The sequence below is a fragment of the Plectropomus leopardus genome, chromosome 19, assembly GCF_008729295.1.
Source record: "Plectropomus leopardus isolate mb chromosome 19, YSFRI_Pleo_2.0, whole genome shotgun sequence".
In the NCBI taxonomy this organism is placed as follows: domain Eukaryota; kingdom Metazoa; phylum Chordata; class Actinopteri; order Perciformes; family Serranidae; genus Plectropomus; species Plectropomus leopardus.
Genome location: NC_056481.1, coordinates 2,797,544 through 2,815,263, shown reverse-complemented (window position 1 = coordinate 2,815,263; position 17,720 = coordinate 2,797,544). Strand labels below are relative to the sequence as shown.

At 36.7% G+C, this 17,720-nt stretch overlaps 1 protein-coding gene across 1 annotated transcript; it reads left to right on the top strand.

The window, feature by feature from the left end:
• The first annotated feature begins 1,196 nt into the window (after positions 1-1,196).
• LOC121958813 (protein FAM171A2) lies at positions 1,197-13,567 on the top strand. The gene is made up of 8 exons (XM_042507947.1): positions 1,197-1,507; positions 6,710-6,937; positions 7,796-7,888; positions 9,120-9,278; positions 9,897-10,076; positions 10,164-10,277; positions 10,803-10,929; positions 11,234-13,567. Exons 1-8 carry the CDS (start codon positions 1,411-1,413, stop codon positions 12,720-12,722), a joined length of 2,487 nt encoding a protein of 828 aa, XP_042363881.1. The 5' UTR covers positions 1,197-1,410; the 3' UTR covers positions 12,723-13,567.
• Positions 13,568-17,720: the final 4,153 nt, after the last annotated feature.

The following is a 17,720-nucleotide window of genomic DNA, read 5'->3' as shown; positions in this document are numbered from 1 at the left end:
TTAATTTTACATTTAACTGTTTTTAAAATTTATCTCCACACATGACGGTCCAAATGTTGTTTCAATTAAAGTTCCACACTGCCAGGAAAAAAACAGTTAAGGAAACTCTGCGTTTATTTATGTGTTTTCTGATTTAACAGTAGTCAAGTTGAAATATTTTGGGTTTAAAAATACTGCGACTGGCCTATAAAGTACCCACTGCTCCACGTGTTTCTGTCACACTGTCAATAATAATCCAACAATATATTATATTATTGGCCTTTACTTTAGGTACATGTTCCTGGTAGTATTTCTATACTTTAACTTCATTTTGAATGAAAAAGGAGCGTTTTATACTGCTACTTTTACTTTTTGAGCAGATTGAAATGAAAATAGTACTTTAAAGTTGTACTTGCTTACAGCTGTACCTAAAGCTGTAAGATAAATGAGATGGCAGACTGTTATAAATTTGGTTTTGTTTTCTAGATTTTTTTTAAATCACTGTTGTTGTTGTTGTTGTTGTTGTTGTTGTTGTTGTTGTTGTTGTTTTTGTTGTTTATACATCCTCCCCTCCTGGCAGATTTGTTTGTTATATATTTTGTTTTATTTTATTTTATTTTATTTTATTTTATTTCATTTATTCTATGTTAATGTCTTCCTTTCTATATATATATGCATTATTTTTTGCCTTTTTAATGAATATTTTATTCAGTTTCTGCTCTCTTATTTGCTGCTGTAACAAAACGATTTCCCTCACGGTATTAATAAAGTATTTCTATTCTGTTATTCTATTCTATTCTATTCTATTCTATAATTATATAGAGATTTTTTAATTGAAACCTATTTTTTATTCCTTTTTTATTATTTTTATTTTATTATATTTTTTTATTCTATGTTAAATGCGTTCTATAAGTATTTTTAAAATTATTTTTTATAATTATTTTTTTTTTATTTTAAATTGAAACCTCTTTTTATTTTTCTTCCTTTCTTTATTATTTTTTATTTTGTTGTATTTTTTATTCTATGATAAGTGCTTTCTATAATTATTAAATTATTAAATTTTTTTTTTTTATTTATTACTATTTAATGATTTTTTTTTTTAATTTGAAATTAAAACATTTTTTAATTTTTCTTCCTTTCTTTATCATTTTTATTTTATTTTATTTAAATGAATTCCCCATGCACCCTCTCATGCTGTGCACAGTCTCGGGCTGAAGCTCTCGTGCAGCAGTCGCTGTTCCACTTAAGATCAGCAGAGGGAAACGTCGCGCGCGCTTCCTCTCGAGCTCAGACAATAAAAACAAGGCGAAGCCCTCACGCGCAGACGGCAGCAGCATCTCAGAGCTGAACGTCTGAGGACTGACGAGCCGCTGCTTGGGACAAATATGGACACATGGCCGCCGAGCTGGGACTAGAGATGTAGTTGCAAGGATGCCAGCCAGCTCCGTCTCTCGCTTGCTCCTCTGCGTGTGGATCTTTGCGCTTCGGGAGGCGCTGGCCAAATCTCTTCCAGAGCAGGGAGCGTTTGGTAAGCTCGCCATACTCGGGATGCAGCACAATGAGGAGATGGGAGTGGTTGCATTTTTATGGCTTTTGTCGGCAAACTGTCGTTTTTTTTCACCGATGCGCTCTGATATCACGCAGCCGGGGAGGAGACGAGCTGCAGGCGGTGATTTTCTGATCGTGTCCGCTCGATTACGTCAGTTTGATTGTGTATAATCATTTATATATCCGCGAGCTGATGTCCCACAGAGGGCCACAGCGGTGTGTGTGCTCTCATACTGTACAGATGTGTGTTGTGAGATCTGTGTGAGGCCTTTTATAGTCTGCTGTAATATCAGGCCTCACCTGCTGCAGGCCTGCATGGCATTTTTTACCCATTTATGTATAAAAAAGCCCAAAATACACACATGCATGGATGAAAACGTGATGCAGCCGCATTTAAAGCACCACTGTTTATATTGTGGTGTACATTTTGAAGGGCATTATGTAATTACTTTGCATTATTCATGCTTCAAGCTATTTAAAGCTGCATGGATGCTCACAGACACTGCTGGACTGTAAAGTACATTTACTCAAGTACAGTTTGGAGGTACTCATACTTTATTTTTTATATTACTTTGCAGGTGGCATTTTGCATATAAAATATATCATCAAATAATGAAATAATGCATTATTAGATAAACCAGTCTTTGACCTTTGAACATGAGAAAATTCATTTTAATTCCTTCAAAAACGGAAATATAATCAGAAATTGGAGAAATCTGACAAAATAATAGTCATAATAATAATCAGTAGATTTAGGAAAAAAGAAAACTGAATGTATAATGATTGTAATTATTGCTGAAGCACTTTTTCAGGTCATTTCCATGTTTGTTTCTGCTTTTCTTTATTAACCTTTTTTTAGGGGTTAAACTACCCGAATGAAGTAGTTCTAGTAGTAGTTGTGTAGTGTTGTGTAGTATTGCAGTACTTGTACTATAGTGTTTCTAGTGTTGAGAAATTTGGCAAGAAATGTCCTGCAAAATTAGAAAATTATTTTAAAAGAAAAACTAGGGTAAAACTACCCTAATTAGGCTTTATACTTACAGTCATATCACAGAATTACTATTATTATTGTTATTATTATCATTATTATTATTATTATTATTATTATTATTATTAATTATTAATATTAATATTTTATTATTAATATTGAAGCACTTTTTTCAGGTTCTACCCTTTTTTTTTCTTTTAAGATTTAAGCAGATTTTTTTCGAATGGTGAAGATTACAACCAGCTGAAACTTCTCCTGGTCAGAATTCCCTCAGTATTTTTACTGGGAGCTGAATTATCCGCAGACGTCTCCTCTCCAAAACAAAAACCTGCCGATTTAAACCGGCGAAAACACAGAATAAAGTTTTTTATTTTTAAAAAAAAAGAAGTGTTTTTCCAGCGATGCTTGTCATGAAGGAGCTTCTAACTACAGCGGCCGACGTGAATACGTTCAATACATTATAATCCATTTCTGCCAAAATATTCCCCTAAATCCTACACACTGAGTGTTTACAGATTAAAACACAAACTCCACTGTTCCTAAAATTAGCTCCACGTGTCGGCTGCACGACAATAATCTGCTGATATCTAACGTGATGATAACAGGGTTCATTTATCAGCATCAGTACTTTTACTTTTGATATTTGAATAAAATTTAGCTACTAATACCTCATCGCTTTTACTCGATTGGTGTTTTTTAAGTCTCGTACTTCTACGGGAAAAACTCCACACTTTTCTGTCCTTTGTTGTTAGAAGTTAATTTGGATTAAACTGGAATAGATTTGCTCCTCAGCTGCTGGTTCACTGAGTGAATCGTCAATAATTGATACCTCGGGTGTGTTTTGAGCCGCCACAGTCCACAAGATGCTGTGAAACAATTATCGTCTGGAGAAATCTGCAGTTTTGAAAAGCAGTAACTGTCAATTGATCAGTGAATTCACAGAGAATCAATCAGCTAATATTTGTTTAAGTCATTTTCTTAACCATTAAAGCCAAATATTCACAACTTCCTGTCCTGTAGAGGTGATTTTTTTTAAAAATATTAGTCTGTAGAGCAATACAACAACAACAGCAGCAAAAATAATAAAATGCAGAAAATAAAAACATAAATTACAACCAAGTCTGTCAGGAAAGAAGGACGTATATAACAACAGCGATAACATTAATACAGTGTAGAAAATAAACACAAATATATACATGTTTTAGTTTTTTTACTTTTCTTTTTTAAATTCATTATTATTTACAAGCACTTTTTTCAGGTCATTTTCAGTTTAGTTAGTTTAAGTTTTTTAATTTTCTTCTTTTTTATTTTTTCTAATTTTCAGGTATTTTTTTAAATCACTATATACTAATTTAGTGTTAAGTTATTAGTCATTTCTTCTTAATGTCATATTTATTTTTCAGATTATTTCCTCATTTGTTTTTTGCTTTTTTAATTTTCCTTTTTCTCTCCATTTTTAGCTCATTTTTTTGGTAACTATTTACCAATTTCTTGACATTTAATAAAAAATCTTAAGGTACTTATTCTCTTTTTCTCAGGCCACTCTTGTCATTTTTCATAGAGTTAAGACCTCACAAATTCAGATTTAAGACTATTTAATGATTTAACCCTTTGAAACCTGAGCAAATTAACTAGATTTCTTTTAAAAAACATGATATAATAAAATAAAATATGATGATAATTCTGATAATTAGAAATAAGTAAAGTTTTCCCCAGAGCCACTTTACACAAGTTTTTAAGGGTTAAGACCTCATAAATTCAAATTTAAGACTTTTGAATGACTTTTGAGACTTTATATTTATAAGATTGAATTTAGGACCGACGGACACGACGCCGTATCTTTGCCTCAACTCTCTGAGTCAATTAGAGACTAATTATTTCCAGTAGCGGCGGATTATGATGATGACGATGATGATGATGATGATGATGATGATGATGATGATGATGATGATGATGATGCTGCGTGTAGTCATCACAGACACACCCATCATAAATCTGTGGCGTGGCTGTTTCCGTCCTTCATCCTCACATGTTTTTTCAGCCCCAGAACATTTTGTTTCTCATCTTGCTTCTTGGACGGCGTGGATGTGGGTCACGCTTGGTGGTGGTGGTGGGGGGGGGTGTTTCCATGGATACACACTGACTCTCCAAAAAGCCGGCTTGTTGTTGTTGCCTCCTCGCTCGGCTCAGACCCTGTCGTGCTCTAAAACCCTCCGGGCCTCGACTGACGAACCCCTCCGTGCTCGCTCACTAATGGCTGCGTTTACATCATAAACAGCATGTGTGTGTGTGTGTGTGTGTGTGTGTGTGTGTGTGTGTGTGTGTGTGTGTGTGTGTGTGTGTGTAGATGCTGTCATACATTACCATAATTGGTGAAATAAAGGCTCCCTTGTGTGTGTGTTTTGAGAGGATTTCCTCAATCTGGGCTCAGAGCGGCTCCATTGACAGAAACACTCACAGTCACAGAGTCGCATCAAGAGTTTTCAGCAGTTTTCAGCCGCTCAAAGAGCCTGAAGAAGACTTTAGTTTCGTGTAAACCCTCCCAAACTACGTGAAAACGTACATTTGTGTCGAGAGAAATCCTCAAAAATTAAATTCATATGGTGGTTTTGAAAGTCAGATGTAGTAATGTTTTATATTTTGTGAGAAAACATTCATTTTGCTTTTAGTTTTTGCATAGTTTTTGCGATTGACTTGCTTCACTGAAAACTCTTATTTTTATTATATCACATTGACTTTTTTTACCATGCATTTTAAACAGATTTTCTTACTAGATTTATTATTTTTTATTTCTTTTAGTTTTTTTATTTATTTATTTTTTTAATATATGTATTTTATTTGTTTATTTTACGACGTTACTTTCATTTTCAGATTTCTATAACACTGACAATTTGTTTTTTACCAAATATTTTTAGACAGATTTTCCTTTAATAGATTTTTAAAATTTGTATCTGTTTAATTTAGTTTATTTTTATTTGTTTATTGTATGAAGTTACTTTCATTTTCAGATATCTGTTATATTACATTGACTTCAGATTTTTTTTACAGGCATAATAGTAGGTTTTTTATTAATAAACTGATGCATTTTGTTGACATATTCTATGGTCTATAGTGTTGTGTAATGTTTTCTAAGGCATTTCTTAAAGTGTGTGTTGAAGGGTTAAATCTGCATATCGGGCTGCTGTACTCATGATTACTTGATTTGTGCCAATTTGCCAAAAATCTAAATCATATTATTGGCTAAATGTGCGCCAGTCTGCTGGCTGTTTAATGCTGAATTCGGCTCACTTTGAAGGTCATTTTAGACGACATCATCACGCTGCTGCATAATGATGTCGTCCTTGTAAGACAGCCAAGGGTGACTTGATAAATTGAGGCATATTCATGTAAAATTACTGCTTTTATACTCCAGGATAATCTGACAACACAAGACTAATAAACCATGATTGTGTCAAATGAAAAGATAAAAAATCTGTGACAGAATGATGAATACTGTTCCCAGGGAAACATATTCAGTCTGTTTTTTATCACCTAAACAAAAACAGTTCATTACTTACAGATCAAAAACAAAAAATCATTTTGATAAGCATTTAAGTAATTTTTGAGGCAAAAATGCCAACCATTCACTTGTTCAATCATCTTAAATTCGACAATTTGCAGTAAGGCTTTATTTCTTTATTATTTTAAATATTAATTGATCATTAATTTCCTGTTCATCTTATAGGGTAACAATCTGAAACTTCAGCAAATTTTCAAAATTAAAAAAAAAATCGGGAGAATGCAATGAACAACTTGACCAGACATGGCCCAAAAAACTAAAAAAAAAAAAAAAATTATTTGTTAATAAGCAAAAAAAAGTAAGAAACATATTTTATCATTATGGTTTGTGACATAATTTTAAATAAAAAAAAATAATCTAAATATCAACATAGTTTTTCTGGACATTTTCCCTGTTTTTTATGATAATTTCAAAATATTCCTAAAATAATTCTAATTCATAATTAAAAATAATTATAAAATAATTTATTAGGTAATTTCAGTTGTCACGTGTTCCTTTTTGTTTTTGTTGTTGTTGTACATTTCATTTCATTATTTTTTTCCTCCACGTTTTACAGAGAAATTAAATCATTTTTCTCAGGTTTGTTTTAAATCGATGTAGAATCACAGGACTCCTCTCCCGTCATGTTTTCACAGAGGTGCAAATCAAAGTCCAGGTGTTCGACAACAGCGACCTCTCACCGCTGGCCGACGCTCAGGTGGAAGTCCACGGCAACCAGACCATCTTGGCGTCCAGCAGGGCGGGCAGCGATGGCGTCCTGAGGGTCAGCTTCCTGTACCGCACGGGGACATGGGTCATCATCACGGCCTCCAAACAAGACTACGTCACCAACTCCGTGCCCTGGCACTCCAGCCGCATCCCCCGTAAGTCAGCCAGGAAGACCCGAAAATCGTAGTGAATAGTTTTCCAATACAATGAAACTAGATCGCTCACAATAAAAAAAAAAAGAAAATTAAAATACTCAATAGCAATGTTTAATATTAAAATATTAATATTAAATATTAATGTTAAAGTTTAATAATATTTAATGTTTTTTTTTACCTTTCAAGCTTTAAAACAAATTGTTGTCCAGATGAAAATATTTACAGAATAAAAATGTAAAAATTCAGAAACCTACTGCCTCTGTTGGAACTTGTGAAATAATTATCAGAACTTGTAAATAAATCTTCTTTTTTTTTTTTTTTTTTACCATAATACATAATTTTTAAAATACTCTTTTTTTTTTTTAGAATTGTTTTATTCTAAAAAAAAATTCTATTTAATAAACCTACGTAAACCCCATTTTTATTTTCCTATTGTTTAATCTTAAGATAAAATAATAAATAATAATAAGATAAAATATCCTTTATACGTCCCACAGTGGAGAAATTCACAGTGTTACAGCAGCTATGAGGTACAGTAAAAAAAGCAGCGAAAGAACAATACAAGAGTAAAAAAAATGATTAAAAATATAAAAATATTAAAATGTTTGATAATAAAAAAGGTGCAAAAACAGTTTCATTTTCATTTCATTTTCATTTCATTTTCATTTCATTTTCATTTCATTTTCATTTCATTTTCATTTCATTTGTCTTTTTTTTTTAACTAAATGTAAACTCATTCGTTGTGGTGTAAAAAGTGTTGCTGCTCTGTGCAGAAACTGTCTCAGCGTTGTTTGCTACACCTGGAAATCTGCTGTATTTAATTTTAGCGTCTCTTTATTTATTTCTTTACTTTCTCAGTGTATGCATCAGTGAGTCTGTACCTGCTGGTCCAGAGGCCGGGAACACTTATCCTGTACGATGACGTCCTGCAGGTGCTGTCCGGGTCACCAGGTAAAGAAAAAAAACACATTAATCTCTAAAAAAAAAAACAGGAATATTTGATCAATCGTGCATGCTCACTTATCCTGTCAGACCTTGAACTTAATGAGGGATTATTATCTCGCTCCAGGGAGTTTTATTAAAAATTATGAATCACAGGGGACGATTTTGCAAGATTCAGACGTGTTTGGGAACAGCGCTGTGTTATTTTCGGGGTCTTGGGAAAAGTCAGTTTGACCCTTCAACAGCGAGTCTGTCGTCACATCTTAAATTAGTGAGTCTCCAGCAGCGAGTGAAGACAGGTTCACGCCCCTCTGCTCCCCCCTTGTGTCTGTTCAGGCCTCCATAGATTTAACATTTAGATGACCCTGTGTTATTCGCTGCTGCTGTCGCCATGGCAACAGCTGCAGCAGAGTATTTTTTCCCAGTTTTTTTTATAAATACAGCAGTCACGTCTGACAGATGATTTGAAATTTGCCAAGTCATCTCCACTTTTTTTTTGTTTTTTATTTTATTTTATTACATTTACTTTTAAATAACTAGAAAACTGTATTTACCATGATACATAATTTTAAAATGCTGTCTCTTTTTTAAATGATATACATTTTATTTTATTTTATTAATCTAATTTAATTTTCTAATAAGGACCTTAAGATGAAATGATTTTTTTAAATTTCTAATTTAATTTAATTTCAATAATTTTGTCAGGACTGAAAGGTTTACAGAATAAAAGTGTGAATATTCAGAAACCTATTGTCTTTAGTGGAGCCTGTAAATAATAAGAAAACTTTTTTTTACCATAATACATAATTTTAAAATGATGTCTCTTTTTTATTCAATTTAATTTAAATTTCTTTAATTTAATATGATTAATCATTTTCATTTTATTTTATAATTTTATTTACTTTTCAAACAAAGTGCTGTCCAGATTAACATATTTACAGAAAGTAATGTAATCTTAACCCAAAATATATAATCTAGGTTATCTGACTTTGTACAATTTACATCCTCAATTTAAAAAAAAAACAAACTAGGTAAATTTATGATGCTGAGATTGTAATTATAACAGGCCAATAACACAGTTCGGTTTAAATGAACATTTAAAAATACAGTTTGATAGCTCAATATTAGTGTACCAAGAATCATAAATCATTAAAGTCATAAAATTGTTTTTGCAGTGTTTTTGTGTAATTCGTAGTTAACGAAGTATGAAGACCTGACGTTGTGGCGTGTCTCTCTGCAGGAGCTCGAAATCAGCCGCTGGTGCAGCTCCAGAGGAAGTCGCTCCAGCTGCCGTCCAACTCCAACTACACGGCGCTCTCTGCTGCGCTGACCACCGCCAGGACTCAGTATGAAATCGGTGGTTTCCCGTTTCTGCTGGGACAAGAAACCAACAGCTCAGGTCAGCGTGAAGAATGATCTACGATATTGTTTTATTTTCTGGGGCTGTTTTTTCTGGTCTGATCAAGAACTTTCACTCTCACTAATGTAGCAGCATATAATTATATTTTAGACAATAGTGAGCTTTAAGCTCTGATGCAACAGTTCAGGAAGTTGCTTTCTTATTTAAACATGATAAGATAAGATAAGATAAAAAATAACAGAAGATTAAATAACATAACATAACGTAACGTAAGATAAAATAACATAATGTAACATTAAATAACATAACGCAACATAACATAACAACATCAAATAACGTAACGGACGTAACATCAAAATGACATAACATGATAATGACATGACATAATCTTATATTAGTCCCAAAATAATAATAATACTAATAATAATTTTTATTATTATTAATAATAATAATATTTATTTATTTATTTATTGTTTATTTGTATAGGGACTAGTATATAGCATGAAACTGATGCCACATACTACAACATTTATAGCCTAAGCTAATTTGAAATGCTTGATGGGCCTTTAAAAATAAATACACATAAATTCAACAACAACATAAAATACTGTACAAACATGATTTGACACAACATTAATTTTTAAAATTTTTATTCAGGTGCAGAAACAGGGTGGACAGACCTGACTGCTTTGGCCGTCGTCAGCATTCAGCTCTTTGACAGAGATGGCCGTGCGATCCAGGTCTCAGATCCGATCCACGTCTCCGTGCCGTTGCCGTCCGACACTCGTAACAGGATGGCGACCAGTGTTCCTGCTTGGTTGTATCAGCCTAAGACGGGTAAGGACGTTCCCGTTATTGTGCTCGTCTGTTTAAAACTGTCTGCAGTAAATGTAACGACAGTGACATTAATTCTCATTTCTGCAGGTCTGTGGGTTCGTAACGGGACGGGTTACATCAAAAAGGACGGCCCGCAGTTTGTGTGGAACGTGGTGGTTCCTCAGATGGGATACTGGTTAGCCGCCTTCCCTTCATCGTCAGGTACCGTAACTCATCTGCAGCCTCCGCTCTGCTGTTTTTCACCGTCAGCGTTGCTGCTGTGCCGGCAGATATTCCCGCGCGTCTCCTGGGAGACAAACGGGAAGCTCAGACTGAAATGAAATGTTGTGTTTGGAGCTGAAGGCCAGGTGTTTTACAGCAGCAGAAGTCTAGTCTACAACAGCGTATTGAAATATTCAAAGAGAAGTATTTATGTTTTTATTCATAGAGCTATTGTGATAGAGGCGTCACAGATATGATGAGAGAAATGGAAGAATTTGCAGCCTTTTTTTGTCATTTATGATAGTAAAGTTAGAAAAGCCTTTGGACTGTTGTTTTGACAAAATCAGCAATTTTTAAGTCGATTTATCTTTAAAACAGATTGTTTAAATAAGGCACTTCGGGGATTTTTGTTGTTTTTTTTAATAGCATTACGAGGCCTCTTATGTTGTAAAATGCTCCTCTGTTCCTATACATCGACTTTGAGACTGATTCTTGAATGTCTTTCTGTCCTGACTTGTCTTGCAGGGTTGGGTCTGTCTCACCCAGGCTTGAGGGACATCACCACCTACCACACCCTGTTCCTGCTCTCCATCCTGGGCTCGCTGGCCCTGCTGGTGCTCATCCTGCTCTGCGTGCTGCTCTACTACTGCAGGTGTGGGGAGCGTAGGCGCAGGTCTCACACTTAGGTTTTTATTCATAGCAAAAATTACACTGGCTTTGATAGCTATAACTGGGAATAACTAATGCCGGGTCCAGACTTCATGACATCATCCGTGTCAGTCAAGTCACGGCAAGATTTTGTGACTCCAAAGTCGCCTAATTTGACATTGAGACTGAAGAAGGACCAACATGTCGTGTAGTCTGAACCAGGCATAACTGAATGCGGGTTGAATTTCTCCCAGTAGATTACAGGTGTGACTTTGATTTCTGACCTTCTGTGTCTCTTTACCTTTCAGGCGAAAGTGTTTAAAACCTCGTCGCCAGCAAGGGAAACCCCACGCGGCCAATCTGAATGGTGCGAAGAGAGACCAGGGTACATCCACATCACGCCTAAATCTGATCTGTGGAGGCCACGTTGAGTCTGACCCGTCCAATGACAAATCTGAGATGTCCCCGTCTCGAGACTACCAGAGCTCAAGAGAGGACTTAACCAAACATGTTCCTGCGCACATGCTGCGGCACGCAAAGGGAAAAAACGCCTCTGGTCCCCAACGAGGTGAAAGTTTCCCCATGAAGGTGACGCGTGCCACCGAGACCAACAACCTGGACAACCCTTTGCTGCACGACGACTACAACCGGAGCTACAGCCCCATGGAGGGTAAAGAGTCCGAATATCACAGACACCACAACGCCAACGACAATCGAGGGTACTCCTCCGATCCGCCATCACCTCCTCGCTTCCAAGGGTACGTGCCTAGCCAGAGCGACAAACCGCCCGAATACTCGGCAGCAGCTGCGGACAGCCTCGCCAGACCCACCTCCCTCAACACCCAGCCGGGTCAGATCATCTTCTGCAGCTCCATCGACCAGATGAAGGAGAACATGTACCGCAGCATGGTGCCGACCCTCGTCATCCCGGCTCACTACATGCGCCTCCCCTCCGAGTTTTCCAAAGATGGCAAAGACCAGAAGGACCAGGACAAAGATGGTGCACAGATGGGAGGAGGCCAGCAGCACCATCACCACCACTCCCAGAACAAATCCCAGCAGCAGCAGCAAGGCGGATCCCAAGGCGACGACTCAGAGGATCCGAGCTGGGCGTCCGATTCCTCTGGCGGACCCGTGACCATCCCTGTGCTCTTCAATGACTCGACCATGGCGCAGATGAACGGTGAATTGCAAGCTCTGACCGAGAAGAAGCTGCTGGAGTTGGGGGTCAAACAGCACCCGAGGGCGTGGTTCATCTCCCTGGACGGACGTAACAACGCTCATGTGCGTCACTCTTACATAGATGCTGGGAATGACCTCAGTGGCGGCGGCGGCGGTGGATTCTTAGGTGGTCCGAGCAGTGCTGCCCGAGATGTCAACTTGGAGCCGCCTCTGGAGTCCCAAGAACGCAAAGCGGGAATGAACCGGAAGGGAAAAGACGAGCGTTGGGGGACTGGAGGACGCAAAGGCCACGGTGTGAGCAGCAGCGGCGGGAAGTGTTACTCCAAGCTGGCGTACCCGGACCACAGCGAGCCGAGCAGCAGCGAGGGACGCCCGGTGTCACCCGAGGAGAACTCCCTCACCCCTCTACTTGATGAAGGTCCGTCCTCCCGAGGATCCACCATCCCGAGGAGAGGTCGCAGTCGCGTGAACAGCAGTCGCAGCAGCAACAGCGAGAACCGTCGCGACTCCATGACCAGCCCCGAGGACGACCCCGACGACAAAGACGAGAACAAGAAGAGCCCCTGGCAGAAGATCGAAGACAGGCCGCTCATGGTCTTCCACCCCAGGAAGTGAGCCGAACTTACTGAACAATCTTTTTTCGAGAGAAAGGGGGGAATCTTTCGAGTTTTCACCGAGAGAGATCACAATAAGCACAACCACGCTTCACTGGTCCATCTCCAGGTTGTCGTTTGACCTTTGTGTTCCTGGTGAGGTGCTTTTTGCACTTTCCCGATGCCTCTCGTCGTCTCGCCGTCAGTTAATCTCACCGCGGCGATCTGTCGTACACTGAAACGTATCCAGTTTATTGTGAATTCTGTCACCTATCACGTCACTGAACCATCGTCTGAGCCATCGCATACTGACTGTGGAAATAGCCATTTTATAGAGCAAAATATAAGAGTAAAGCACTTACTAATGATTTGATAATTGATTGATTGATACTTGACAAGTATTTGGAAGTGGATTTTTTATGAGATTTATGGGTGTTTAGGTGAATTAGATTTCCCTCTTTGGATTTATAATGTACAAAGGCTCATATTGATGATAGAAGATGTGTGCCTGTGTTTCTTTAAATGCTGATGTAGAGGTGTGGACTTGAGTCACGACTTAGACTTGGGTCACAAATTTGATGACTTTGGACACGACTTGAGGAAAGAAAACAACTTGCAACTCGACCTTTAACACCTGTGACTTGAAAATACCTTCTAGGGGTCGACTGATATTGTTTTTTTAGGGCCGATACCGATACCGATTATTAGTAGTTAATGAGACTGATAAGTGATATTTGGATCTGATATGCATTAACAATAAAAATGAAAATATTAGAATTTGGAATACAACAAACACCGGCACAAAATAAATGCCTTTAGCAAATGTTTAATCAAAACTGAAACTTTCAACGTCATATACAGCAAGTTCCCAACCATTTTTTCATAAAGTTAAGTGAAAAAAATAAACAGAAAAATAAAATAGAATTTAGAAAATAAATCAAATAAAAAACAAATTTAAAAAAATAGTTCCTTGAGGTTTTTCAAAGTAAAAGTTCCTCCTACACTCACACTTTCTTTGAAATTTTTAATGAATAAATTTAATTGGATGCAAGTAATAATAAACAAAACACGGATACAAATAATCAGCAAAATGCCAAATATTGGCCCGAATAATCTGTTGACCCATAATATCTTAAAAAAATGTGATAAAATTACAGACAACTGTGCACAACTTCCAACTTTGTTTGACATTTGGAGATGCGAAAAAAAAACAGGGAAGTTTGAGCTAATATTAACAAAGAGAGCTGGCATCAGCTTAACAATTAAATACTTTTTTAACAAACTTGTTTTAAGAAATAGATGAAAAAGAAAAGAAGTAGATTTTAAAAAGTATTCATGACTTTTGTAAAAGTGTTGTTTTGAAATTTGTTCTATTAAGCCTCTGCACCTGTGATAGCAGTCCGTCCGTCCATACAGACATCCTGTTTTTGTGAAAGCAATATCTCAGAACATCTTGAGGGAATTTCTTCAAATTTGGCACAAACGTCCATTAGGAGTCAACAATGAACTGATTAGGTTTTGGTAGTCGAAGGTCACTGTGACCTTGTTTTGAATATCTTGAGAGCGCCTCGAGGGAACTTTCTCTGATTATGCACAAACATTCACTTGGACGTAACAATCAACCGATTAAAATTGGGTGGTCATAGGTCAAAGGTAAAGGTCACTTTAACCTTGCGTTAGTATTGCGAACGTGATATCTTGAAAACACCTTGAGGGAATTTCTTAAAATTTGGTGCAAACGTTGACTTTGAGTCAAGGATGAATTGAATTAGAATTTGGTGGTCAGCGGTCACTGTGACCTTGAGTCCTGCTTATTTCTCTTGAACTTAATATCTCAAGAAGGCCCTCAAGGAATATCCCAAAATTTGGCACAAATGTCCATTTAGATTTCAGAATGTACTGATTAAAGTTTGATGGTTGACTTCGCAAAACATGTTTTTGGCCATTACTGAAGAATTTATGCTAATTATGACCAAATTTTACACAAATGTCCAATACGGCAATAGGATGAAGTATTGATATTTAGGACAAAAGATCTACTTCACTTTGACATCGTCATATTTTGCAAAAAAAAACATTTTTCACTGGCCTTTATTGTAGGAACAGACGGGGAGACGTTCGGTCAGATATCGAATTGGTGACACAAACTTGACACTATGCCGATTTTATAGATCTTCTGTGTGTGAGGCATCCACCTTTTCACAGACGTGATCGTAACTGTAGCTTCGACTTGACTGGTTTGCAGAGTCTCACGACTGTTGGGTGTTTGTTCTAGTGGACTTGTTGAGGACTCAGAACTCGAACTTTTGTGGTTGGACTTGACTTGTGACTTGTAAAACAATGACTTGATCCCGCCTTTGCCCTGAACTGTAACTATGATAAGTTTTCTTTAAAGGAAACATCTTCCCAAAGCTTGAATCTGTAGAGAACCGATCAGTTGTACTGATTTTTTTTTCTCGAACCCCTGTGAACGGATAATGCAATCTCTAAAGTCCAACGTGCGACTTGCATTTTGCTCCTTCAGGGATGTACTTGATTTCCTCCTCCTCCTGTGCTGTGTTCATGTGTTCAAATTACTTATCCAGATTTGAAATGTTGAGCATCATCTTCCCGCCATCCTCTCCGTCACTGATTTATTGCCAAAATCTCTGCCTTTCTCCTGACGTCGTTTGGTCGACAGAGACGTCTTTCTAAGATTCCTGCTGTGTAAATAAACTCCCAGACATTTGGAAGGTTTAGAAAGGTTGCATGCATATGAATGTATGAAATAATCAGAAGGCACCAAAAGCCCCCCACAGCTCTCCGGGCTCCTGCGAAGACAACCCCAAATCGCCAAGAAATGTGGTGATCCTAAACCGCAAAGACACCACTTTACTTGAACCTGTTTAGTATTCTGCTGAGATCCACAGGGGTTGTTTGTAGACAGGGCCTGTACCACTTCTCTCCTGTAAGTGCCTTCTTTCACATAGGATCCAGTGATAGGCATGCAGGTCCCTTTTTAAAATGCAGTCCATCGTCACCACTGATAAGCACACTGCATTGTGGTAACAACAACAACAACAACAACAACACGTGTCACTCTGGGGAGCATGCCTGCCAAAACTGACAACTTTTCTTGCGGCTTTTACGTCCTTTAATATCCTAATTTCTTGTATCTATCCTCTTTTTCACCAAACTTGTAAATGCTATGATATGAGATTTTATGTGTATACGACGTGCATGTAACGTGTAGAATAGGGTGTTTTTAATGAAATCCTTTTTTGGAATTGATCCAGGATGTTTGGCACACACAAAAAAGTGATGCACATTGAATCATGTTGCCAAAATGAACTCCGTTAAATGACACTGACTTTTCCCGTAAAGGGATAATTTGGGTTTTTTGAAGTGGGGTTATATGAGGTTCATAGTCAGTGTGTTTCATACAGCAGACGCCTCCACTTTGGAGAAGCAGACTGCAGTCAGACACTTAAGCTAAGCGATGCACTTTTGTGAATGGGGGTTCAGCAATAAAACATCTTTTAGCCACCCATGAATGTTCCACCTAAAAATCAAAATCAATACCGATCAAAATATGGAAAGAAGATAATGAGCAACAAATGACGAAATTACCCCTGAAATTAGCAAAACAATTAGTTATAAGTTAGTTAGTTAGTTAAAAGAAAATTACCTAAAAATCAGCAGAAATAAATGAATGTTTTTGTTTATTAATAAATAAATTTATTTATATAATTAATTATATTTATGGTATTTATTATGAAATGAAATTAGATTTCAATAATAAATTTATTTATTAATAAATAAATTAATTAATTAAAAATAAGCACAAAAAACATGGAAATGTCCAGGAAAAAAAGTGCTGAAAAATAATAATTTTGTTACATGATTTTAAATATGCAATTATGATAATTAGAAATATATTTTTTCCCTAACATTTTTCCCCCTAGATATTCTCCTGTAGCTTTTTTTCCAAGCCATGTACACAGCTCTGATCTACAGCCAGTGGGTCCATACCCTATTTTTAGCAGTGCACTGCTAAACCTGCTAAAAAACAAACTGATGGAGGCAGTGGTAAACCAGCAGCTCCTGTGGTCTGCATGTTAAAATGACTGTTTTTGTCAATGGAGTTTAGTTTTAAAGATTCTCAAGGCTTTATTTGTATAGCACATTTTATACAACACTGCAATTCAAAGTGCTTTACAGAGCAATAAAATATAAAACATAATAAAGGTAATATTTACAATAAAGGAGTAAAGAGATAAGATATAAAAAGTAATGTTAATTAATTATTACAAAATTATTTTTAAAAAATAAAAATCAAAAAATAGTAAAAGTACAGACATTAAAAGATTATTTAAAATAAATTAAAAAATTTAAAAAATCGACTTTATTAAAATATGTGTGTAGTCATTACTGTGCGGCAGTAAAACAGCTTCATTTTTCAGTTGGAAATCACTGTCCGAAGGTACAGCAATGAAAATACTCAGTGATACTGATTTGTTTAATTTGGCTAAAACACGTTTTATTTTTGGCCGCCATTAGGAGCAATGCATTGCTTCTGTGTCTGTACTACTGTCTGCTTCTCCAAACTGGGACTGTGCCGACCGACATCTACTGTATGTGATACACTTACAATGGATAAGTATCTCAAACAACCCCAAATTTAAAAAAAAACTGAATTATCCCTTAAAAAAAACAACAAAATTGACTTCCGGTCGTAAATGTTTACAACGATAACATACTGACCAACACGCTCCGAGCATCGCCACTGCCTACGACGCATCAGCAACTGTGAACTCAATTCTGTCATCCCGCAAATAAAAGAAGCTCACCAGTTTAAAACTTGAAGATGTTTATTTTGTTTGTTTTGTAGCAGAGTTTCGATGATGACGTGAAGGCTGTATAAAGGTCCTTTTCACCATTTGCTTGCTGTTCATACGCCTGTGTCCTACAGTACAAGCTGAAAATGTGATGTAACTCAAAGTCTGAAGAAAAAAACCATGAGACGACTCCTGCTGAACTG